The sequence below is a fragment of the Pipra filicauda genome, unplaced genomic scaffold, assembly GCF_003945595.2.
Source record: "Pipra filicauda isolate LSUMZ 115617 unplaced genomic scaffold, ASM394559v2 scaffold6_size6359152_pilon, whole genome shotgun sequence".
NCBI classification, from domain to species: Eukaryota; Metazoa; Chordata; class Aves; order Passeriformes; family Pipridae; genus Pipra; species Pipra filicauda.
Window position 1 is genome coordinate 4530776 of NW_024104865.1, and position 26300 is coordinate 4557075.

The 26300-nt window shown below is 38.6% G+C and overlaps 1 protein-coding gene across 1 annotated transcript in view; it reads left to right on the plus strand.

Moving 5' to 3' along the window:
* Positions 1–26300, plus strand: part of SPTBN5 (spectrin beta, non-erythrocytic 5) — a 102493-nt gene that overhangs the window by 2416 nt on the left and 73777 nt on the right. The window contains exons 2-19 of the mRNA XM_039388983.1: positions 4316–4489; positions 7017–7184; positions 7702–7821; positions 8607–8764; positions 9586–9814; positions 12736–13367; positions 14351–14489; positions 15889–16121; positions 16551–16704; positions 17597–17797; positions 18971–19177; positions 20302–20493; positions 21235–21387; positions 21919–22049; positions 22733–22984; positions 23552–23839; positions 24488–24734; positions 25587–25726. Coding sequence (XP_039244917.1) covers positions 4373–4489; positions 7017–7184; positions 7702–7821; positions 8607–8764; positions 9586–9814; positions 12736–13367; positions 14351–14489; positions 15889–16121; positions 16551–16704; positions 17597–17797; positions 18971–19177; positions 20302–20493; positions 21235–21387; positions 21919–22049; positions 22733–22984; positions 23552–23839; positions 24488–24734; positions 25587–25726 — 3761 coding nt within the window. The 5' untranslated portion in view covers positions 4316–4372. The remainder of the gene's footprint in view (positions 1–4315; positions 4490–7016; positions 7185–7701; positions 7822–8606; positions 8765–9585; positions 9815–12735; positions 13368–14350; positions 14490–15888; positions 16122–16550; positions 16705–17596; positions 17798–18970; positions 19178–20301; positions 20494–21234; positions 21388–21918; positions 22050–22732; positions 22985–23551; positions 23840–24487; positions 24735–25586; positions 25727–26300) is intronic.

The following is a 26300-nucleotide window of genomic DNA, read 5'->3' on the forward strand; positions in this document are numbered from 1 at the left end:
AAGGGGCAAATGCCTCTTCAGAGAGTTCACTGATGGTACAAAACTGGAAGGAGTGGCCGATAGCCCAGAGGACTGTGCAGCCCTTCAGAGGCACCTCAACAGGTTGGAGAGATGGGCAGAAAAGAACCATCTGAAATTCGACAAGGGCAAATGCAGGGTCCTGCACCTGGGGAAGAATAACCCCTTGCACCAGTACAGGCTGGGGTCTGATTGTAAGCAGTTCTGTGTAGAGAAGGACCTGGAGGTCCTGATGAACAGAAAAAAACGGCCTTGAGCCAGCAGTACTCTTGTGGCCAAAAAGGCCAATAGAATTCTGAGATGCATTAGAAAGAGCAGTGCCAGCAGGTTGAGGGAGGTGGTCCTGCCTCTCTACTCAACCCTGGTGAGGCCACATTTGAAGTATTGTGTCCAGATCTGGGCTCCTCAGAACAAGAGAGACATGGAGCTCCTGGAGCAGGTCCAGTGGAGAGTAACTAAGTTGGTCAAGGGTCTGGAGCATGTCTCTTACAACAAAAGGCTGAGGGACCTGGGCCTGTTCAACCTTGAGAAGAAGCAACTGAGAGGGGACCTTATTAATATGTATAAATATCTGTAGGGTGGGTGGCAAGAAGATGGAACCATGCTCTTCTCGGTTGTACCAGGCAACAGAACAAGAAGCAACAGGCAGAAACTTGTGCACAGGAAGTTCCACCTAAACATGAAAAGAACTTCTTTACTGTGCAGGTGAGCGAGCACTGGAACAGGTTGCCCAGAGAGGTTGTGGAATCTCCCTCACTGGAGATATTCAGAACCATCTGGATGCAATCCTGTGCCATGTGCTCTGGGATGACCGTGCTTAGGCAGGGAGGTTTGACCAGATGACCCACTGTGGTCCCTTCCTACCTGGCCAATTCTGTGGCTCTGCAAAAAGCAAGACAGAAAAGATTGGCGTTACAAACAGGCAATAAACTTGCGGAAGAGATGTAAACAGTTGCTGAATTTGTATTTCTTTTCTCCTGTCCTCCTATCCACAATTAATGATAGTTAAGAATTACATTGTATTAGTTACATTGTATTACAATGCATTCCATACATTGTCATACAATGCACTCTATTGTATTACGTTATATTAATTGGCTAGTCCAGGATATGAGTCCAATAATTTGAAGGGAATATTTTGAGAAATAGCTGTAACATAAGTATTCAATTTTTTTATTTTTAGCTGTTTTATGTGATGCTATGTATGACATTTCTCTAGGGTGCATATGAAGACACAGATTCTGCTGATCTCAAATTTTATCTGTATTGAGTTTTGGGGGGTTGTTCATTTCTTCTTATGTGTTTCCTCCTGTCCCTTTTGGATGCTAACTAAACTACACTCACCAGAAGGGAAAAAACTGCTATTCCCTTATGTCATCTCTGAGCTGGACATCTTTACTTACAGCTTCTGATTTCAGATGTCTGCCTATTTTCAAGCAGTGGTTCCCAGCAGCAGCTCTGTGGTTTCTGGCAATGATGCCAGGTAACTGTGTTCTGTGCTTGTGCGACCTTGTAAGTGACAGAAAGAACTCACTGCTATCTATATAAGTCACCGGAATTATATTCCCTTTTGTTATTAATGAAAGTCCATCAATAATAAACTTTGGAATCAGCTGGCGTTTCCAACTTGACTCCAGTTTACCCTACCAGCAGCAGATATCTGTGAACAAAAGCTTCCTCAAACCTGTTCTGAGTGCTGAGCAAATTCCTGATGTTTGATCTTTTCGTTTTCTGTATCCAAATTTAACCACTTGGATATTACTCTGATCTTTGTACTCTCTGCTGTACTTTGATTTTCAGGCTCCATTGTCAGGTTCACTTTTCCGGGTAAGAATTCCTTTAGAAAAGCAACCTGGGATCAGGCAGAGCCTTTAATGCAATTGTGAAAGATGCTCTTTACCAAAATATCAGAACCTGGATGATTTTTCACTGGTTTATAGCAATTTTGGTGTGGTTTATATATTATTTTTGAGCGTAAGAATTGAACAACGCCTGTGACAACCTTTATTCATTGTGTTCTGATGGGTTATTTCCTTCAGATCAGATGAAAGGTTCATAGGTAGATCATAAATATTTGGTCTCTGTTCCTGAAATCAAAGGTTGCTTTTCATGAAAACAGTGAGGTGAATGTAGGAGTGGATGTAGTAGAAGTCATTCTTTAGAAAGACCAGCTGCTGAATGTCAGGAAGGACTTTTTCCAAACCTGAGTAAGTGCAATTTCTTTCACATTCTTTGATTTATTTTTTTTTTCTGTAATGTACCATTATAACCAGTTTTGGCTATAAGCACTGCTTTTACATCCTGACAATGAGGATAATCTATTACAAATCTGTCTTATGATAATCATTTACCAATACAAGGAACATTTCTGATTTAATTTAATGAAACAGGTTAGCTGTTAAGTGAGATGGTAGCTCAACAAATAAGCTTCCTTTGCACCTAAATGGAACCATTACTGTTATTATTCAGCATGACTGTGTTGCTTGGATAAAAACACTTTAAAAAATGAAGAAAAGAAGCCTGCAGATATTCTGAGAACCATTTGGCAAATTCACAAATGATGTGGGTTAACTATAGGGGTTATTACAAATGGAGAAAGCAGGCAGAGCTGAACCAACCCACCAGATAAGAAAGTGTTGTGATGATCTCTCTATAATTCTATTTCAAACTTTGCTAAATTATTCCTTTCATTAGGTTTTTATTTATAGTCATGATCCTTCCCCATGTTATTGCTGAACTATCAGGCTTCAATGCTGTTGCTGTTTTGCAGAAGTCAAGCACTGGGGGTTAAGAAACATCTACCCCAAAAAACAATAATAAAAAATGCAGTAACAAATGATTGCTTCTGCATTTTCCATACCTTTCCATATTGTAAAATGGCAAAATTCTTTATACTTATCAGAGCACAGAAAACTATCAGGCAAGCAATTTCCCATTTGCAGTGGCTGCTGTTGCTAGTTCCGTATTGCAGTCTTCTCATGCTAGGACACACAATGTCTTTTTTCCAGTATTTTATGCTTTATGGATGTAAAGGGTAGAAAGCCCAGAATAGCTCAGAACTTGGCCTTTGCAAAACAGACTTGGAATTTTGGGAAGCAGGTCACTCTGCTCCACACTGCCACAGTTTGTCAGAGGTTTTAATTTTTCATTCCCTTATCTCTTTGCAGTGGGTTGACAGCAGTATTTTTTTTCTGTAATGTACCATTATAACCAGTTTTGGCTATAAGCACTGCTTTTACATCCTGACAATGCGGATAATCTATTACAAATCTGTCTTATGATAATCATTTACCAATACAGGGAACACTTCTGATTTAATTTAATGAAACACTCTCCCACCACTACAACAGGTTTCTTGGTTTTGGAGCCAGACTGTTATCCAGATAAAACTTATAATTGTGGCAGTAGTTCAAGCAGGTGATGTTTGGACACTAAAGGTGTCTGTAGCTGTGGATCTTAAACTGACTATTTTTTTTAAAGTTATTATCTTGCATTCATAACAGCAAGGTCACTGCTGTTGCAGATTTACTACATAAGCCAAGTGACTTCAGAAGAGTTGCTCACATGAGCTGAAATCCAATTTATTGTATCACAGACTCTACAGGGAAGACTCCTTGTTTCATATCTCTCTAAATATTCAGCATGGATGAGGCAGACAAGTCTGTGACAGCCTAGGGAAGAGGAATACTGCTTCCTGACATCCAGCCTTGGACCTTGTTAATGTGATTATGTATGATATGATTATGTGTCTCCATCATTACAGTGATACGTATGCAAAAACTGAACTCACAAGAGGAAAGAAACAAGTTGGTTCCATTTCCTTTCTAAGAAGCTCTTTGATTTCTGTTAGAAGTACTGTAATCTGAAAGCCAATAGCAGAATCTCAACCAGTCCTCAGAGAACATAACACACTTTCAAGTACTGGATTGGAAGTGATTTGCAGATTTCTCTTTCTAATGGGGTCTAAGGTCAGTTCTCTGTCATGTGCTTCAAGCACACCCAAGAAAGTTATTGATGGCTTGCATATTGTAGTGATCCTCATGGAAACTCTGCCTTCATGAGTGGAGATTGAGAGCAAGAAAGTAAACCTACAGCGATACATGTCACATTTTCATCCTGAACAAGAGATGTATTTTAAAAGTGTGAATGCAAGTAAGTTAAGAATAAAGGTAGTGACATTAAAGTGCAAAGTACAAGCAGAAGGAAAGTAAAGTATTCTACTGGGTGTGGTATTGAATCCTATGCCTGTTGGTGCTGGATTTCCTATATACACTGGGTGTGTGACTGTTTTTTGTAGGTGGCCTGGCAGATCTCTTCATCACTCAGCACGCCACTGAGGTTTCTGGCTTCCTAGATGACCATGAATACCGAATATGAAAAAGATCATATCAAAAAGCTGCAGGAGCAGCGTATGTCCATGCAAAAGAAAACCTTTACCAACTGGATTAACAATGTCTTCTCCAGGAATAATGTAGGTAGCTCCTTCAATCTGGGGATTCTTTTGGTTTGTTTTTATTTTATTTCACCCACTGTATTCTTTTTTATGTTATTTTTAACATTTGTTTTTTCTTGAATGTTGGCACTATACATACAGGCAAGCAAGGAAAGCTTTGACTAACTGGAGTCCTACAGCCTGTATCTTTTACCTCACATCTGTCTCCATTGTTCATGTTAGAAGTCTTCTCTAAAATCAAGATTCATTTTTGTAGAATGTATAAGCCTATCGTAATGTGATGTCCATTGTATATTGGTGATCCTCTCAGAGGAAGCTCCTTATTTGTTTCTTTTTCCTGTTAAGTATCTGCAAATGTTTGCATTTCCCCAAACAATGCTCAATTCTTAATTTCCTGGCCAAAAAAATAAAATTTCTACTTTTCCTGATCAGTTCAGCTTGAGCTGCTGCTCAATAGCTCTAAAAGAGTAGCTTTAATTCTAGCAATTTCAGATATACTGCCATGCAAGTACAGACCAGTTTGTTTTCAGTAACTCTCAGACTTCCAAAAATCTTCAGAATTAGTGTGCAGGCTATTTGGGTGTGCAAGGTAACTCCAACATATTCCAAGTCTCCAGACTCACTGCAGATAAGCTCATTTCAAAGCACAAATGATGTAGCTGTGGCACAGTAGGGAATGACATCATCCAAACCAAATTTTCTTTCCTACAGACTGTAGATGATAGTCATGAAAATGGACCTTGAGGATACCAGGCGGGACCAGGCCCCTTGGATCTATTCTAGGTCATCATTATTATGTAGTGTTTTAGTACTAGATGGAGTTTTTCAGTGTAATGTTTTAAATTTGTGATTGGTACAATGGCAACTGCAGAACAAAATAAACTCAAACTTATTTTTCCTAGCTGGAGAAAACAAATGCAAAACACATTTTGATTTTGTCACCTGCAGAAAGTTAGGTTTCTATGGTGTCAGAAATTACTTCTGTTTATCCATAGATAAATAATTTCTCATTTTAAAAATACCTTCAAGTTCAAAGATTAAAATATCAGTCTTAACTTCCTGCAATGTACTTGTTCATGTATCATAAAAGCATAGGGGGAAAAAGCCTGAGAGAGCTTTCCAAACCATATATGGTAAGAGACATGCAGACACTGAGAGCTTATCTAGGTCTTCCTGGCAATGTAGTCTCAGCTTTCCAATACACACTGTAATGTGATTGGATCATACTACAGGACACTGCAGTGTTCCGAGTTATGTTGTTGACTACTTTAGCACTAAGAATGCTATTAGATTGAATTTGTTAAGCAATGTGTGACTCGTATCTTTATGAGAAGGATGATGCAACAAAGCTATTAAAACAACTACTGAGTGACGCATAAAGCAGATATATGAAGTCTGTCTCTTTACAAGTTTAAATAGAACTGTTATTCTTTATAGAAGTGACACAGAATATAAAAGCTTTAACTTTCTTTATTGCAATATACCATAGGCAGAATTTTAAGTTTGTTTAATATGAAAAAAACCCAAAGTTGGCAACTAAGCAGGGAGGGGGTTTGTGGAGATAATCAGTCAGATAAAGTTGTAAATTCTTGTTCCACACACAGTACAGACTTCAAGACCCTCTGAGTTGCTTTTACTTCACACTTTCTGTGTTTTTTCCTCTTTCCCTGGAGAAAAGATCTCCTAAACTGATTAATGTTTGGTCAGGAATTAAAAAGCACATGTCTGTTATCTGTCCTGTTTTCCCCCTAACACGTAACTATTCTCTGAATTAAAAAATATACTACTTTAGTTTTTTTTTCCCTGAAGACAAAATGATTATTTACCAAAAGTCCAGAATCACAGTAAATTATTGTTAGGTGTGTGGTATGATTTTAACGTCACTTCTAGATGGCAAATGGCATAAGGCCAAAAGGAAACACCCAAGGCAAGTTCTTGTTCGGTCAGAGTACACACTATATCATGTTGTATCACCTAAGCACTGGGTGACCTCACTACTGGCAGCAATGAAACACATTTTTGTAGAAGATCTTAATCTTTCACTTAGTGTTAGACTCTGGCAAAAAGTATGGAGACACCAGGTGGTAGCACAGGTCTAAGCAGGATGTGACAAACTTTGTTGAAACTATGGAGTAAAAATCAAGTCATTGAATGGGATCATCAGCTCAATTTTTAAATGAAATGCATTGCTCGGAATAAAAAAATGAAAATATTAATTTGAACTGAAATAAAAAATGTCAGCACTTCCAAAATGTTAGATTTTGCAAATGTTCAGATGTTTTTATTTTTCAAAATCTCATGCTTTTTTTATTTGCTCAGTTGTGGGTTTGTGTTTTTGTTGGGTTGTTGCTGCTTTTTTTACTTCAGCCTACTTTCATAAATTCATTTCTTTTCTGAATTAAGATTCACCACTCCTTGCATATATGCACTGTCATACAGAAGACTCAGTGAAACAGCAAGAAAGTGTTTGTTTATTTTTAGAAATAGAGGGTTCTGTGTGCCAATCATTAAGCCAGGGCCTGTATTGTCTGACTGCTCTTCACAGGTGAAGGTTGAGTTAGAAGATATTTACACAGACTTGAAAGATGGCATCTCTCTCATGAAACTCCTGGAGCTGCTCTCGGGAGAAGTTTTGCCCAAACCAAGCCGGGGAACTATGAGAGTGCATTTTTTAGAGAACAACAGCAAAGCCATCTCATTTCTGAAATCCAAGGTAAGTTAATATTGATATTAGAGATCACAACAGTTTATGGATGTTACTAAGTAAATATAATATTATGTTCATTATAGTTTCCCCCTCTAATAAACAATGAGATATTCTTTGAAGATAGGGGTCTTATTAAAAGGGAAAAAAAAATCATCAGATTTGAATTTCTTTATTATTTGAGTAACATCATTTATAATCAGCTAATGTCCCTCTTCTTTGGAAGAAAGGAGCATTGAATTCTGTTTCTTTCCTCTCCTTAACCACCAGTTTTCAAAACACATATAGGAACTTTAAATCTTTGAGACCACCATCCTTTTGCCAGGCTTTTGCTGAAACTCATCCTTGGTGCACATGATGACTAGGGTGTGAACATGGGAGCTTGCAGGTCTGTGGACCAATGAAGAGACATAAACATAAAACCTGTTTCCTTAAGAAAACACCTGAACACCCTTTTCAGTAACAGTTTGTTACACTGAGCACTGGACATGAGTGTTATTATGCTGAACAGATATTGGTTTATTAGCAGGTACAAGTAAAAGTGATTGGTCCTGAGAATATCGTAGATGGTGACAGAACCTTAATCCTAGGACTTATCTGGATCATCATACTGAGATTTCAGATTTCATCTATCAAACTTGATAAGGTAAAACTATATCTTTGTCTTTTTGTCTGATCGGAGCATTTCAGAGACTTTGTAGAGTTTTGGGCCAGCAAGGACCACTTTCATAATGTTTCCTGATTGCTTTGATCATGCAGGTCTTATAATATTATCCAGTTACTCATCCAGCAATTTCTAATAGCAATTGAATCCACTTCCACTTCATAGTTTTGCAAAGAGATTAAACACAGTAACGTAGAGATAGATAGGATATTCATGTTCTTCTACTGATTTTTTTATTGACTTTTGACTTCAGAAAGTGTTTCTCTGTCAACAATTCTCTCTAGATTTGAGTTGCATGCTGCATCCTTTTCTTCTCTGAAGAAATATATGCTTTTTAAAATTATTTAACATGTACTCTAAGTACCTGAAAAATAAGAATCTATGAAGGTATCATGAAATCAAAGTTAACAGTTTCTCACATTAGACCTGAATACATCATATTTTGGTTTTGAGTCCTACTTCACAAACTGAGCTTTGTTTTCCACCTGATTTCTGCAAACCTTAGAGAAGAGAAAATTTTAAAGGCTTTTTAACAACTGGATTTCACTTTATAATCTCTGAGTTCATTCAATTTGTTTTTATTTTAGTATAAAACTTCTACTTTCATCTTAAATCTTTCTACGTTTATGTCAGATACAGTCTGCAAGTTATGACTTTGAGCAGATTTGTAAATAGGACAAAAGTAACACAAAGTGATCTTCACAAACCTAAGTGTAAACTCACTGATGCTACTTCCATATATCTTTCAAGCTGATTTCTCTTAACAGGAAGAATTTGGAGGCAGAGCTGATGTTCTGTTTGCCAACGAAGCCTTACTACTCTGGTGTCAGCATAAAACTGCCAGCTATTCCAATGTAAATGTGAAGGACTTCTCCAGAAGTTGGAGTGATGGGCTGGCTTTCAATGCACTCATACATGCTCACAGGTAAGATCTGATGGATCAGTTCAGACAGAATTGCTCATTGCTCTGGCACAAGTTGTTCTAGGGTATGAATTACAAGTTTTTGTCAAGAAACTGTCAAATTCTCTCTGTCCTTTCTCACTAAAGACTCTTTCTTAGATGGGTATTTTCTCTCTAAGAAAGGGAGGACCAAAAGCTCCTGCTTCGTTGTTCCTTTAGTTGGGCATAACAGTGAATTTCCAAGGGAATATCACGCGTCTGAACAATGCTCTTTTTCTAAAGTTACTCTTTTAGGGACTGGTTTTGTCGTATGAACTTTGTGAGCATGTATCCCTTCTGGTTCAATTGTAACAGAGCAAGCAACTTCTCGGTCTCGTTCTTTCTCCCTTCTCTGTCCCTTTGAAGAAGTGTGAAGAAAACAGCCCAAAGCAGGAGAGAGAAACTACCTATGAGAGAACCTTGAACATTTCTTTGTCCATTAACTGTTCTGCTACTTTTTATACAGGATGCCACAGTGGGATTCTTTAACTTCCCAAGCTGGCAGTCACCTCCCTTTTCAGAACTGCCTCTCCAGTGGGCTTTGGTTTTCCCACATCACTGAAGAGGATAAATAAATGAAGGGCAGAGATTTCCTGGGAGTGGTACTTCAATTTCATAAAGGGCAATTTTCTTTCCTTATGTAGGAAAGGGGCAATGCTCTTGAATGAAGTTCAGGGTCAAAGTAATTTCAGTGTTAATCTCACATTCCTTAGTCTAATAAACAGTTTATAGTTTATAATTGGAAAGAATTTATAACAAACATAAATCTTTCTTCCCCTCCATGTCTTGTTCTTCTCCTTGCCCAGGCCTGATCTTATCCACTATAGCTCACTGAGGCAGGACCAGCCCATTAAAAACCTGAACAATGCCTTTGATGTTGCTGAGAAAGAGCTTGGAATCAGCAAACTGCTTGATGCTGAGGATGTGGCTGTGCCCTATCCAGATGAGAGATCCATCATGACTTATGTGTCACTCTATTACCACTACTTCTCCAGACTGAAACAAGGCCAGACAGTACAGAAGCGACTTACCAAAGTAAGTGCATTGCTGTCTTCATAGGTTAAAAGTTAAAAATGTAAAGATAAATTTAAGTCGGAGATGTGGGGAGTTCTGTGAAAGCTCACCTTCAGGATCATTTGAACTGAATCAAATGGCATAGACATTTGAAAGACATTGTATCTTGAGAAGTGCCTGTAGCCTCTCCAATCTCTAAGGGGGTTGCAATTATCTCACCAAAAATGAATCCCTTTTTGACCTCACAGTTTCCGCTTAAGAACTTCTATGGTTTCAAGGCAGTTTGAGGCATACAGATCTCAATCATTTTGGGATAAGATTACACAGCTAAGCAAAAGCAGATCTAGTCAACAATTTTCTCATTTCATAGGAAAGATGATCCCTTATTCTATGACACTACTTTGGATTTTTATTTCCAAGTCCTCATCCTTTCTTTCTAACTCCTGAGGTACAGAATGGAAAAAAAACCAAACAACAAACAAACCCCAGACCAAACAAACTGAACAAAACTACAACAATTCAATAACACCACCACCATTAAAAACACTAAAAATGAGAGACTGCTAGCTAAATTGGCTAAATTTTTATTAATTTTTTTATTAAAATTTTATTAAATTTTGCTAAGCTAATTTTTTTCTTTGTTTCCATGTACAATTCACCTCACATACAATACTGAGCTATATTGAAAATACTTGCATCCTATTGATAGAAAACTGAAGGAATTTTGTAGTTGTTCTACTGAAGACCACTTTCCTGAGAGAGAATTTTTCTTCTATCTCTAGAATAATCTATTCTGTTTTTGTCAAAAGTACAAAGAAATAGCCTGCAGGAAACCTACACATCCAGGATGGGTCTTCCGTGAACATCTGGATTCTGAGATCTGCCTGTGCAGTTGAGAGGGGGAATATATTTCTTAATGGGAGGCACACTAAGCCAGACTAAGGCTTCCCTGGTGGTGACAAGGTGAAAAGCAGTGTTTAGTCAGCTGAAAAAGTGGTCTGGGGCAAGAATTAGATGATCCCGTAACATGGCTCCCCTCAGCATGAAGCCTGCTAGAGTGCAAGGAGTGTCTGAAGAATGCTCTTTGTCATATGGTTTGGTGTTAAGTAGTCCTGCAAGGAGCAGGGAGTTGGACTCAATGGTCCTTATAGTTTCCTTCCAATTTGAGATACTCTATGATTCTCTGTATTAGAACAGGATGTTCTCAGAAGAGAAACATTAGATGAGAACAGGACTTGGAATTCAGTCAAAGTTTGGACATCAGTGAGGAGAGTGGGCAGTAGGATCTGATTGGTCTACATGAGTCACTGGATATTGGCCAGGAGACACTATTTATCTTTTGATAAACCTGAAATAGTCCTTGAGTCATCAAGCATGTATTAGAGGAACTATAAGGAGCAAGGAAGACATAACTTTTGTATTATGTGAAGAAACAGTTTTCTTACTCTGTCCTTTTTCAGTTCTTTTTGTGCTTCACTGGTTTTTCCATTTATATTTATTATTTCTTTTCTCTCTCTCCACTATCCTGCTTCTTTTTCTCTCTTTACCTCCTTCCCTATTTTTAGCCTGTCTCTAATATTGCATTCCTGTCTTCCTGCATTTCTGATACACACAAAGGTTCAGAAGGAGAAGGAAACTGATGTTAATCTCTTCATGTCCTTAGTCCTCTCAAATAGACAGCTCTGAATTTACTAATAGGATTGGGAGGGAAGCCTGAATGTGTCAAGGAAGCCTTTGAGTTCAGACTAAGTGTGTGACCAGGTTGGCAGAGAGAAACAGCTCTGGGAGGTAAATCTCCTTTCCCTCTCCCATGTGAGGTGACCATGCATTTGCTAGGATCTTTCAGCAAGAACTGGGTACGATGGCAGAAAATACAGAAGGGAGCCCTGATGTCACGGGCTGCTTTTCCTGCACTGAAGGTTGGTGCTATTTTACTCCTCTTACACTGTGACCCTTATTCATTGCCAAGTGCACTTTCTGGTAGGTAAAAGCAGATTATCACTTGGAAGGACTGGGTCTTTTCTCGGTGCCATCTCCCTCACTAATCTGCCTGGCTGGAGCAGGAAAACTCAGCGAAATGATAGAGGCAGACAACATCGTTCAGCATTAAACCTCACATCTGCAGGAGGGTTACTAAGTTAGGATGAGGAAAAAAAAATAATATGAAGTAAAAATACAAAGATGGAAAAAATATATAGTGGAAAGAAAGGATAATTCCACTCTAATGCTTTTTATTTCATTATGGATTTCATTCTAGATGTTTGCTCCAGTATTTACCTGAACTTGAAATAAAGTTAGATCAGGCCACAGATGAAACAGATAAATGTCCTGGACTTGAGAAGTTAGTATTGAATCAGAGTTAGCATCTTTACCAGACTCTGTTGGGCCACCATACATTTTCTAATAATTTATATAAAGAGAAACAGCTCCAACAGAGGAGATTGAGAAGGGGCTGTTTGACCGCAGTCTACTGTGTGCATGTGGGAGAACCAGGATCTTGTCAGATGGTTTCCTAACACCCTAAACTGGAGAAGCTACGAGGGTGTAATTGCATATTAGGACAGAATTGGTTTAGATTTAGCAACAAGACTGGGGGGAAAAAAATCTGGGGTTTTTATTGCGAAACAAAAAATGTGAACCCTTAGTTTGGGATTCTTGCTTTCTAGTCAGCCCACATAGGAATCACTGACAGTCTCCACTTACATGCTGTTTAGTCCAAAACTAATGTTTGCTTGAATAGAAACTGAAATGAGACATTAAATAATATTTATTTATCTGCATTTCATGGAAGGCTAGTCTAGGATTTCACCTGGCCTCAGATGCGACAGCTACCACCAAACCTGTATAAAAATGTGATGACTGCTGAAGATGCTGCTTTCTATTCACCCACCTTGCTTCATTCTGTTTCTTATGTGGCTTGTAACTTTATATTCCAATCACAGATTGTGTTCTTGCTGAAGGAGATAGATGACTTGAAGCTTCTGTATGAGCAGATGGTCTCTGACCTCCTGAAATGGATTAAGCAGAAGGTGATGGAACTGGATGACCGTCATTTCCCCAACTCTCTTCAGGAAATGTGGCTGCTCATGGCCAACTTCAAAACCTTCCGCACTGTGGAGAAACCCCCCAAATATCAAGAGAAGGGCATGATTGAAGCTCATCTCTTCAACATCAGGACCAAACAGAGAGCCAACAACCAACGGCCATACTTGCCCCCAGAGGGGAAGATGCTGCAGGATGTGGAAAAGCATTGGATCATACTGGAAAAGTCAGAGCACAACCGGGGAAAAGCACTGCAAAAGGAGATGCTTAGGCTAGAAAGGCTGGAACAGCTAGCGCAGAGGTTCCTGAAGAAGGCAGCCCTGCGTGAGGCCTACTTAGAAGACATGAGGAAAGTTATTGGGAAGCAGGACTTCTGGCCAGAGAGTGTGGACAGGATGGAGGCTGCCAGTAAGAAGCTGGAAGCCATTGTGGCAGATGTACTGCCCAGGAAGGAACGCTTCACAGCTTTGGATGAAATGGCCACTGTTATTAGCCAAGAGAACTTTCACAGCAAAGATCAAATCTTGAAGAAGTGAGTGACGGTCATGAGACTGTGTGTTGATGGAGGTCAAAATTAACTGAAATTCTGTGGTGTCATGGAAGAAAATTATTTGTAGTTATAAATCTTTGCTCTGCTCCTTATGAGTAGAACTGGCAGGAATTTCTTCTATCTGTGAATAGTTTCAGCAGATAAGGCAAATGTTTCATCTCCTTCAAAATTCTAATTTTTGCCTTGAATGATCAAACTCTCAGACTGATTTAGGGTGAAAAATAATTTTAAGATTTTTTTTTTTATATGAAAATGTATCTAAAAATTTCAATCAAATATTCTATCTTCCATCAAAAATGCTTAGATACTTTTTTTTTTCCCAAATCAACACATTTCTTTTTCATTCTGCAGTTTGAGGAAATACAAATTGATTAAGGCACAAAGTCTTCTCAGATTGACTCCACTTTGGAGCAAATATTGAGACATTATAACTTCTCCGATTATCTTGGGCTATTATATAGCCTGATTTGTGAATGTCTAAGAATGCCATACAAATGACTTATTTTGTGGTATTTCAATGCTTTTCTAAGTTCGGACAAAATCAGAAACCTATGGGAAAACTAAGAAAAGCAGTTATAAAAGAGGAATTTAAACTCTTTACGGGATCAGATTGTAACATGGTATGGTTTAGATTAATATTTTACTTTAAGCAGCCATTTAAACACCACTTCTTTTTTTCCAAGCCTTTCCACTGTATGAAATGAAAGCAATGGGGAATGTCAGGTATGAACATCCATAAAAAAAACTTCTAAATTTTAAGAAGTCTATCACAATTGATGCGCTAGTCAAAATACCTGTAACAACAATGCTTTGACCTGTTTTCTGATCATGACCTATTCTCTTACACTATTGTGAAGAGTTGTGCATGTTCATTTAGCTCCTCTAAAGCTACAAACACTGAGAATCCTTCAGTGCTGTCCAGAGCCTTTGGTCCAAATCGATCATTTCTTTCTCTTCCTTTGTAGGCAAAAAACCATTTCAAAGCAATGGCAGGATCTCCTGGATCAGCTGCAGAGACGAGAACAATCCCTGGGTACAATGCAGGAAATTCTTGGCCTTCTAAGGGACATTGATGCCATTACAGAGGAGCTGAAAGAGCTGCAGGTACTGAGCCCTCTCCACCAGCACAGAACTTGCACTGCTGCTAGTGTCCCTGGAAAAACTGCCTTGTTCCAGGGACTGGGTGGTGCCAAGAGATAAGTCTATCAGCTATGTAAAAATGCACAATTTTTACTTAGATGCCTAACTGTGCATTTCAGTTCATCATCACAGGTAACTACATGAGAAAAAAATAGGCTTTGCTATAGGGGCTCTCTCTAATCAGAAAGCCAAGTATGGTATTACAGGGAGTGCACTGCAGGGTCAAGTTATATAGTAAAATAAAGGCGGGAAATAATCTTATCTAAATTTAGAAATGTAGAAGGAAAAGTGGAATAAAATGGCCTTCTGTTTCCATTCCACATAATTCTTCTGAAGTAGCTTCTGGAAGTACCTCCAGTGTTTATACAGATGAGAACTAGCTCAGGCTTTCAGGTTTATAAGCTTGCGAGAAAGAAAAGTTCCACTGTAAATGCACAGTTTGCTTTTAGCAAGAATTTCCAGTTGTTACAAGAGTGACAGAGCACAAAGTCTTCTCTTTAGCATGAATAATAACCAGAATCATTTTGATTTTGTAATGGCAGGGAGTATATATCCATTCTTTGTTCTTGAAGACAGAATAATCCTTATGACTACAGGTTACCTTGTGCCCAAGTTGAAAGAGCCAACATGCTATATGAAGTTTTGAATTTCAAATTAAAGATAAGAGCTGTCTCCAAATTATAAATCTTTCTCTCCTAGTGTTAGTAAGCAAAGAACACCTAATGGTAATAGTGTTGCTGGAACCATCATAGCCTGAGGATGTGGGAGAAGATTGATAAGGAAAGATAGTATCCTACAATAGGATTGATGATTGTATCTATTGATACAGTTAGAAGGAGAATTGACTTGTAAGCACTTGGTACCTTCATCAGCCACCAATTAAATACTGTGAAGAACTTATTTTCATTATTTAGATAGGCAATTGGGTTCCTCAAATAAAAGAACACAGCAGTTAGAACATACCATAAAATGGGATATTGTAAAATTCTCAAAATACAGATTGTAAATCAATCTGCCTACAGATGGGTTTATAGGAAAGGGATATTCATCACTCCCACAAATTCTGAGACCTTGAGTCCTTAATCAATAGTAGTAAATTAGGTACTAAAACAGATATTTATTTGAAGAGACCATTACTTGCACTGCATTAGATAGAAATTCTGAATTGTTGCCATTAGCTTGTGAAATTGAAAGAAAAGTATAATTCCTCTAAATAGGCAGCTTTTTAGCTTTACCTAGCTGGTATTCTTGGACGCTTAGAAGCTATGAGAGTCAACACAAATCTTTCAACTGATTTGTTTGTACTAAGCCCCTGGATGCACTCTCGACCAATGCCTTTTTTTTTCTCTCACTTTGTTTGTAGGTCCTAGTGAATTCCCAGGATTGTGGTAAGCAGCTCCTGGAAGTAGTAGATTTGCTACAGAATCACAGCTTGATTGACTCGCAGATCTCTTCCTATGGTGGTAGATTGACACATATCACCCAGAGGACAACAGAAATCAGCAAGGACAGCACAATTAAACCAGAACTGCTTTATGCAAAAGTTCAGATGCTTCATCAGCTGTATCAAAACCTTACAGCTCTGAGCAAATCACGGTAGGGCTATGCTTATATCTCTGTTCTTCCTGATTAGGATGGCCAATCACTTCTTTAATCAGAGGGCACAGCTTCCCAGCATTTGAATTTTTTTCATTTACAAAGACAGAACAAAAGCAACTTGAGTGTCTTGATTGCAATTGACTGAAAGGATCACTCACTTTCACAGATGAAGAATAACTTCATTCTCAGCATTTATTAAAACTTGTTTTATGAGAAGTCTGATTAGCAAGCAGTTATTTCATCTAGAGAAAGAAGGAAATGTAGCTTTGTTTCTTTTGTCTTATTCCATGAATAAATTAATATATGAAAAAGAGGAACTAAAAGCATTCAAATTTTTGATTTTTAAATTCTTCTTTGATTATGCTACCATTGTCTCCATGGAATCCTACTTCTGACTGACATACACTGTTTGTTTCCTTGATTTAGAAAATCTCAGCTAGAAGAGGCTTTGAAGCTCTTTGAATTCTTCCGTGACTGCAAAGAGGAGGAATCATGGGTCTCTGAGAAATGGAAGCTAGCAAGAACTACAACATTAGGGAAAGATGTCAGCCAGATTACAGCCTCTATTCAGAAGAACAAGGTATCTTACTTTGCTGGTGGTGCCTTGTCTTTGTATTAAAGCAAGAGTTTTGAACATCAGTGTGTTTCAGTTCAGTCAGTTACAGTTCAGTTCACTTAAAAAAAGCTGTCAAACTGCTCCTTATCTCAAGTGTCATGACCAGGGTTTGGAATTTTTAAAAAATGTATAGTGTAGGGATTTTTTCCCCAAAAGGGGAAGGAAATGATAGAGAAAGAATATGCTTCCTACTGGACTTAGAAGTGGGGCTTCTAGTGAAGACACTGAGCTTCATATTAGCTAACTTTTGATGGGCAGAAAACAACAGATTGCTAATTTTTGTTTTTCTCACCCTCCTTTCCTGGCCAAGAGAGATGTGGGGAAAGAGAGAGATGGTGAAAAGAAGACAGATATCAGTAGGCAGAACGAATAATATTGTATGACCTTACAAACCTGTTGTCACAGACCTTGCTGTGGCTTAATATCAAAAGTTTAGCTATATGAGCTAGTGCCTTCTTATGGTAAAGAATCACTGTGAACAAGTCAAGAGACCTGTGGGCTTGAGAACTTTCATATGATAACAGAAACAGGAGCCTCTTCTGTTATTTTAATATACATTTGTGTGCATCTGTTTGTGTATTTGTTCCTTCTGGAAAGCATGAGACAGCTGAATTGGTGGATGACAAGTATCTCATTCAGAGAAGACTGCATAACAAGCTTCAGATCAAAGGCTAGAAGTAGAACAGTGTGGGGAGCAGAGGGGCAATCATCTCAGAGAGCTAAGGGAAATATCTTAGGCATGAATAAGACATGGGCTCTAGGAAATGTATGCATTACAGTAGCAGAGTAGGACCCCTTCTTTTCTCTCACTGGTGGGGAATGAGTTATGCTGACATGTTTCCCATCCTTGTGCTAGGCTCTTGAAGCAGAGTGCAATTCCCACAGAGCCATATGTGCGAATGTGATGAGAAGGGGCTGGGAGCTCAGCCAAAAGAACCCTGCTCGCCAGGATGACATTCTGAGGCAGACAGACAACCTCCAGAAGCTGTGGCAGCAGCTCCAAAATGAGGTGGCTGATCGCAAAAGCCGCCTGCAGGCAGCAGCTCTCATCAAACAGGTAAGAGGGCTCTGCTGTGATGTGTGTACGGGGGACATGGATGTGGCTCAGTTCTGCCAAATGCCTCCACGTGGAGGGTATGGCAGGAAAGCCTTCAGATGTTGGTCTTCAACAGGATCTGTGGCAGTGAAGTCTCAATCCTCTTGCAAGCATGCCAGGCAGGAGATTTGAGCAGCTGGGAGTTGCTCTAAAGGTGAAAATGCTAGTGGAAATAACTCACATGATAGTGCTGATGCAGAGTCTTTTTAGAGAATGGGATTGGGGTAGCTGTGTGACATTTTCCTCACATAAAAAAAAGAACTCCAAAAACCAACAACAAAAGTAACGTGTTGTAAAACTTAGGTTGACCATGAACTTCACAAAGCCTGCCAAATGTTTGACACTGCCATTCTGACCTATGATTTTACTCCTGCAAGCACTCAAATATCTGCAAATAAATAACTCTTAAAAAGCAGCATTCTTAAATCACATCACATTATCTCAGGTCCCCTTTTTTCTTTTCCCAATCTCCCTTTCCTAAGTTTTTTTTCAGTCTGTTGTTTCCATGAAATACTTGAACAAAACTGAACGTCTTTGTCCTTGAGAAAGTCTAAATTCTCTCTTCCATTTAGTAAGTTTAACACCACTATGGTGCTTTAGTTCTTCTTTATTTTTTCTTCACTACTATGGATTTTCTTTTTTTTTTTTCTGTTGTACCTTTATTCTATGTCTCAAAAGCTTGTTCTCATTTTTTACGACCATAGCCAGGCAGACTGCAAATTCTGGAAAAAAGAAGTAAACTTCTGTTGTAGACTAAGTTCATTGTTTGTTCCTTAAACATTTAGAAAATATCTGCTGGAATTACATAGTACCTAATAACATCATACATTGTGGGTTTCTTTTACTGCCACTATTATGCACCATGAAATTTTAGCTAATTAGGAGCTTTTAAAGAGCTATATAGGCAATCTTTGAATCTCTTTACTCACTGTGATTCTGTGAATTATCTGTGATACAAGCATGAAATACATCATGGATTTAGAGCTACCTTACTCATAGCTTTTGTGACACAAAGTAGTAACCTTATGGCTACAAACTTAATGGAATTTCTCCTTATTCATAATTTTATAAAGAAGAAGTAGCTGGATACGATACTTTCAGGATGAATCCAAATGTTTTCTTCCCTGTGTTTAGTACTTTGCTGACATCAATGAAGCAAATTCATGGTTGCGAGAAAGGCAGCCCCTTCTAGCCAGCAAGGACTATGGAAAAGATGAATCGAGTGCAGAAGCACTGTTGCATCGTCACTTGCGCCTGGAGAAGGAGATTGCAGCCTATTCCTCTGAGATGACACGCCTGAAACAGCAGGCTGACATTGCAGCACAGCAAGCTCCAGCTGCCGTAAGTAGATAAGGGATTGTGTCACATTTTGTTGAAAAATGTAAATGAAATGGTTCTTAGTTATATAAGATATTTTGATTTTGACAACATAAAATATTCCAAATTAAGTTTTTAATTAGAATTGAGGCAAATTTTTAGGTGACAAAGAGGTTCGTTGGCCGCTTGTAGCACACCTAGTTAGTGTTCTCTGAAGTGCTAGAAATACTCTCGTCCTATTAGTTCCCTCTACCCATCCTCAGAAATACTTTCTCAGTCTTTATTCTCGTAATTATTAATTTCAGTCATCTTTAAAGAGCAGACACTTAATCAAAACATCTTTACAAATTCTTTTTGTACCCTGATGCAGTGATGAACCATCCCACAACTCCAGAAGCAACTCATACAATCCAGGACGATGTTAAGGCATATGGGATGAAGTCAACCTTTGCAGATGCCCCTCTTTTTCACTGACTAGAAAGGGAACTTCTGACTTGAAATCGGTTCACTTAATAACAGAATTCAGAAGAGATGAATGACACATTTCATAGCTTGCTTCTCTTAGACTTGTATGTTTACTCAATGTTTAGCCAAACAAATATGAAAGCTATGAGCACTTCCCTTTACTCCACCAATCCAGCATTAATTTTTATTAGAATAAAAATTTTATTGCTTTGTTATTAAACATGAAAAAGTATGTGACAAGATGGTATCCATATACAAATAGAAGTATTGATTCACTAGGGCACTCACAGGCTTTGAAACTGGAAATATTCAGGTACTAAAATATCACCACAAATAGAACTGTGAGCATAGTCAATTGCCTTGCTTTGGAAACTTATAAAAAATATAAAAAAAACCCCTACAACAAAACAACTTTTATCTGGGTCCAAAATGAGAATTTTTACTCAATTAATATATTTTTAAATGATTTAAACTTCTTTAAACAAAACCAAAATTTTTTTCAGTTGTTTGGTTCATTCTTTCAGAATAAAACAATGGAAACGAATTCAAAGAAATACTTGAAATTTTTGATTTAAAGGGTCAGAATGCTGTGATTTGAACTAGCAAGTCCAAATTTCCCTTCTGAAATTTTTATCCAAATCAGAAATATTCATTCATTGATTTAGTTAAATTTTTCTTAACAGGTGATGAAGAGGGAAGCCCCAAGTGACTTAAATCAAAAGACAACTAAGATACCATTCAGTCGAACCTGGGAAACATCTGAAACTGCATCCACTGGAACCTTAAGTCCAGATGTTCATTTTCATTCAGAGAACATCTGGAAAACCCAAGACGAAATAGATTCACTTTACAAAAATCTGCAGAGCATGGCTGAGGTATAGTGTCCCCTTCTGCTTTGCATTTCACAAAAAAAAAGTCAAATCCAAGGTAATGCAAATAAAAATTAAGTACTGTGCTGGCTTCTGCTTTCAGTTTAATAATGTGCCTCAATCCTGTTAGTTCCTGCAGGCCTTCAAGGCTCAAGATTAGCATTAAAGTTTTGTACCAAACCCGTTTTATGCTGGCAAACTTCCCATTTACATTCTAGTATTTTTATTTTATGAAAAGCAGATTCTTTTCTGTAATCTTTTTTTTTTTTTCCCCATAATTGTTGCTTGCTGTAGCTCCTAAATATTCAGGCTGTCTGGCCTGGTACCAGAAAAAATAAACAACTGTAACCTGCATTCTCAATATGCTATTTTGCATTCCCACCTAGTGTAATCATGCCGTAAAGACCAACAAAAACATGTTGTGACTATGTGACATACCTGTTCCTGAGACTACTGAGTTAAGTCTTCAGTCAGCAGCAGCAGCAAGTAGCACAGTGGCCTTCTTGCCTGTCAGAGGCTGAGTACTCTCCAACTGCTTCTCTTATGCTTTTAAACTACTGTTGCTCTGGGAAGAAGTATTGTGATCTTGAAGTATCACCTTTCTGTTCTCTTTCAGCAGTTTCTGGGAAAATTACGGAGTATCACCTGTGTATTGTAGCTTAAATGCAAGGATTTTTTTTGTTTGTTTGTTTCTTCAAATGGCAGGGAGTCATTACAAAAATACTTAAGTCTTCATCTGTTTTACAGAACAGAAAAAAGGCTCTGGAGGAGATGATTGGCTATTACCGCTTCTGTAGCTCTTGCGAAGAATTTCAGTCATGGATGAAAGATAAAGAGAACATTTTCCGGACTCTTCAACCTCAAGCAGACAATGTGGAGGTCATGCAGCAGAAATATCAGGTATCCCTTTTCCCTGATCACAGATGACACCTTTTAAATCAGATTGACCTTGGGAGAAAAGATAGTTGAGAAATTATGTTTTGAGAGTCTTTTCATTCAATTTAGAGTCATGCATAGATCAGATATTTCTTTCATACAGACTATGCCAGATTACAGAAGCTGATGTGATTCTGTTCCTTTATCTTTTTGTGAGCATTGTATCCTGTACAAATATCATGGTACAAAAGGATTCTTTTTGTGGTTTATCTTATACCACTTGGGAAAAAATGCCAAATGATGAAAAAATCCATCAGTGCACTTGCACCCCAGTGGAGTGGGACATATGTGCACAGGTGTACTGTGCACAGCGGGGGACGCCAGGAGAGCTGTAGGAGAGCTACGTGCACAGCTGTGCATGTTGTCAGCAGGCTGGTAAATGGAGAAGCCAACTGTGAAAGTGGGAGATGAGTGGATATGACAGATTATTGGGAATTGTGTCCATAGAAATGGAAAAACCTCAAGTTCTTAATTCTTATATCTTTTCTACTTTAGAGCTTTTTAACGGAACTGGCTGCAGGCAAAGGCCAGCTGGGAGACATTGAAAAATTAGCGGTTAAATATGGGAAGATCAGTCCCAGCAAATATTCTGAGATCCAGGTTTGGCTGGAAGAGATGAACATCAGGTAAAAGTGCTACTGATAAACAGAGGATTGTCTCATGGGGCCAATTGAGACCCGACCATTCATTCCCAATCTAGACAAACAGTTTCATCAGTGGGAAGGGGGGGCAGCCCTCATCCTGGCTGTAGGCTGGCCCTGAGCCCAGTGTCAGGCCTCCAGGACTAAGGGGTGCTTCTAGGCCCCTGACACCAAGATATTTAAACTGCAGCAATTTGTGTGTGCATGTTAGAGCACAATGTAAATTCACCCACAGGTGACAATGATGTATTCAGAGTAGTTCTGTCTGTACTGCACTGCAGCAGCTGATTTGGTTACTTAAGCATCAGGTGAGGACACCCTTCACAAACCTTGAAAGGAATATCAAATGTTTAACTTCATGAAGTATATTTAGTACCTGTTGTGAACATACTCCTGGCACCATGTCACTCAGTGGGAACCGTGAGGCACAGCCAGGTCCTTATTTTGACCATGGTAGTTGATTTGCATCATATTCAGCGTGTTCTGAACCTGGTCAGAAATGAGCAGGGTCCCCTTGTTTGACATGGCACTGATACGAAATGTTGTGAGGTAGTGCTAGTGTTCACCCCCTCAGCCCACTTCAGTCCTGATGAAATCTTTATAAAAGACTTTTTCTGAACAAAAAAAAGGATATAGTTCATGTATAACAATTGTTATCTTTCTTCAAGTTGGAGGCGCATGGAAACTCTGAAAGAGGAAAAGGGCTCCGAGCTGATTGGAGTGGCTGATGTGAAGACATTTCTTCAGGACTGTCAGAGCATAGGAGTACTACTGCAAGACAAGATGGTCCAGCTCAGGGATCTGGAACCAGGGAACTTGCCTGCTGGGCTGGAGTCAGACAAGCGCAAACTGCATACAGTTGAGAGAGAGGTCCTGGTGATAGAGAGGAAAATTGAATACTTGAGGAGTGTTGCAAAGTCGTAAGTAACCTTCTCTTTTTTTCCATACTCTTTGATAGTTCTCTAAGATCAAGTTGTAAATTATGGCTATAAAGAGGATGAGCAGCTTTTGAAGTTTTTCTTTCTAGCAGTCCAAAGAACGAACTTGCATGCTGGATGGAGATGATCTCTCCTGATTATGGCTGGGTAACTGGTGAAGTGAGTGCTTCTAGACTTCACAGGTGTAGGAGGATAAATATCACAGGATTGTCTGTACTTCTAGCAAGTAGAGTAGTTACTTCTACTAATGGGATTTATCTAGTTCAAAATGTGGAAGTATCATTTAGACCCTGAAAGAGGGTAATCGGGGGAAGCAAGGGTGAACATAAGAAGATAGCAGAGAATTGTGCATAGGAGTTTGAACTTGAAACACTACTTTAAAATTTTTTACTGCCTTGAGTTTTCTATACATTCACAATGAGAATTTGTTGCCCTAGCTGACTTTCTTTTTAATGCAAGTGTAAATATCCAAATCTGTTCCTTTTAAAGAGTTTTGATTCAAACTTTAAATAAATGCCTGTTCATCCAATTGAATGTATTTTATTTCAGTATTAAGGACACCAACCCCGCAGAGAGCAAGGCCATCACCGAGCAGGTAGAGAACATGGAGAGGCTTCTGGCAAAGCTCAAGCTGGAGACCCAAAAGAAGCAGGACATTCTGCAGTGGGCACAAAATCAACAGTCCTTTCTGCAAGACAGCCGTAGGCTTCTACTGTGGGCAGAAGGCATTCAGGAGAAGCTGAGCAGTGAAGAAATGGGTGTGGATGTGGCTTCTGCAGAGCAATTGCTGAAGGAACATCAAGACCTGCTGAAAGAAATTAGATCTCAGAAAGAAAGGTAGAGAGATTCTGTGAGGGTGGGCAGTGGGGTGATATGACAACAGTACTGTGAAAATGAAACATGTCTATCTTGTACATAAATTGTGCATGAAAGTGATGCCAAAAGTTTATTCAAATGCACTTGAAACTTACTGTCAAAAGGAGACTGCAAAACACAAAATCCAGTCAGCTTTTGCATACTTATCCTGATGGCTGATGGAGGGGGAAGGAGAAGCTGTATGTTGGCAGTAACAGTATTCCATAAGCTCTCTTGACAAACTCAGATAGTGCCATCTGCACTTTATTCCAGTTCCCCCACTCCTTCTCAGGCCTTATGTTCCATTTGCCATAATTTTTAGTTCTTCTTCTGCTTGTTATGAATTTCCAGATATTGTTTGCCCTACTCTCCCTTTTGATGTGAAAGCCTGCTGCTTATATGGGCTTTCTGTCCAAATAGGGAAATCTCACCTACTGCCTGCAGCATATATCCCTGAGCAAAAAACCAGCTGCATTTTGTAGTGCACAACCATGGCCAGCAGGAGAAGAGTAAAAGGGAAGGGGGAAGCTTGATGTATAGGCACTGCTAAAAGAGCAAAGAGATGTGATGAAAGAGAATTCATATTCCGTCATGCAATGAGGTCTCATTTTTCTTTTTGACTCTGAAAAGATTTGTGCAGCTGGAAGAGCTAGGGCACAAAGTAATCCACCAACAACCCAGTAACAGCAGGACCATGGACGTCCACCAGTCCATGGAGAGTCTTGCCAAGGAGAACAAAGAACTGCTGAAAATGTGGGAACAGCGATTGAAAAAGCTGCAGGATGGCCTAGAATTGCAGAAGTTCAATAGGGAAGGAGACCGTATCAATGCAGCCCTCTCTGGCCATGAGGCCTTTCTCCGGGGAGATGACCTTGGGGTATGTACAGCAGCTGATCTTGTTTTCTCATCTCCCCATGCAGGGAGTAGCAACAATTTTCTTAGTTAAACTGGTTTCCTTGTTCTTATAGTCATGACTTTTTCATAGTTGGGAATTAAACTTTCAGGTTCTCATTAATGTTCTTATATTCTTGCTCATCTTCATGAGAAAAAAAGCTCATTGTCTCTCAAAAAAAAATTTAAAACCAACTAGAGTTGTGATTTGTTGCTATGTTTGAACATGTCATATGGTTTATATAAAATTGACTCATCTGTTTGGTGGTTAACCATTAAAAAAAATATTTCAGCTTGAACATAATTTTTTTTGTTAAGTAAAAACATGACTTTTTTTAAAAAAAAAAACACTTTTTCTTTTCATTGATTTAAGAACTTTAAAGCAAATGAAGCAAAAAAACAAATGCAGGCAATATTCACAAGATCAGTGAAGAAGGAGTTTGTGGTGTCTCACCATCTCTTATGTTTTCAGCTGAACCTAAAGCATTGATACTTTTGGATCAGCTGAGTGGAATAAAGTTTTACTTAGTTACAGACTGTTGTATTGCACATCTCTAGATGTACCAGAATGCTGACATAAATTTAGAATGCAGACTTTCTTAAAAGTTGACAACGAAACAATAATGGAAACATAGAACAGAGGAATCAGATATGACACAAACCTGAACACCTGCTGCTTGTTTATAGTCCTGAACATCCTTAGGCACATGCAAAATGTACACTATATTCTCTGCCTGAGAGAGAAGGAGGAAAATAAGGTCAGATTTTTTTTTCACTGCTAGAGAAACAACAATACAATCAAGAAAAGTCTTGATCAAATTTTTTTTCTTAAATGCAGGACCATGTAGATGCTGTTCGAAGTCTGCTGAAGCAACATCAGGAATTTGAACAAGTGCTGGTGGCACTGAAGAGACGAGTTGAAGCACTTAATGAAAATGGGGCAAACCTCCTAGAGAGCAGGCACTTTGCATCTCATGTGTGAGTCCAAACATTTATTTAGCTTTAATAAATGATCCAGTGTGATTAGGTGGAGAGGAAAAACTTTCTCTGAGGAGAAATTAGTTGACCTCCAAACCATGATCTGCTGGATGAGCAGGAGAAAAGGATTTTTTTTTTTTAAATAGATTTCCTAGATAAATAAAATGCTTTAGGTTAGAACTGGCATTTGGCAGAACACTAGAATAATTTGCCTTGTATCATAAATTACATACAGTGACAAAACTTCTTTAATGTAAACTGATTAAATGCCTACCAAAAAAGAATTCTTTCATTTATCTGTATCATGTATTAGAACTATTGTTTGCTTTTAAAAAGTTACAGAAGACTTCACAAGGACATAATTCATTGGGAGCAGATCTTTTGTGTCTTTATTGAATCTGAACTGTTATCTGTAATTCCTTTTTCTGTACTAGAGCCACTAGGATGTACTAAGGGGACCCCTTTGCAAACAAGAATTAGAAATAGAGGGTTAGAATGGACCTCTTGGATCAGAAGACTATATTCTTGTGATCACAAGTGATAATGTCTTGAAAACTCCCTCTACGAATTTATA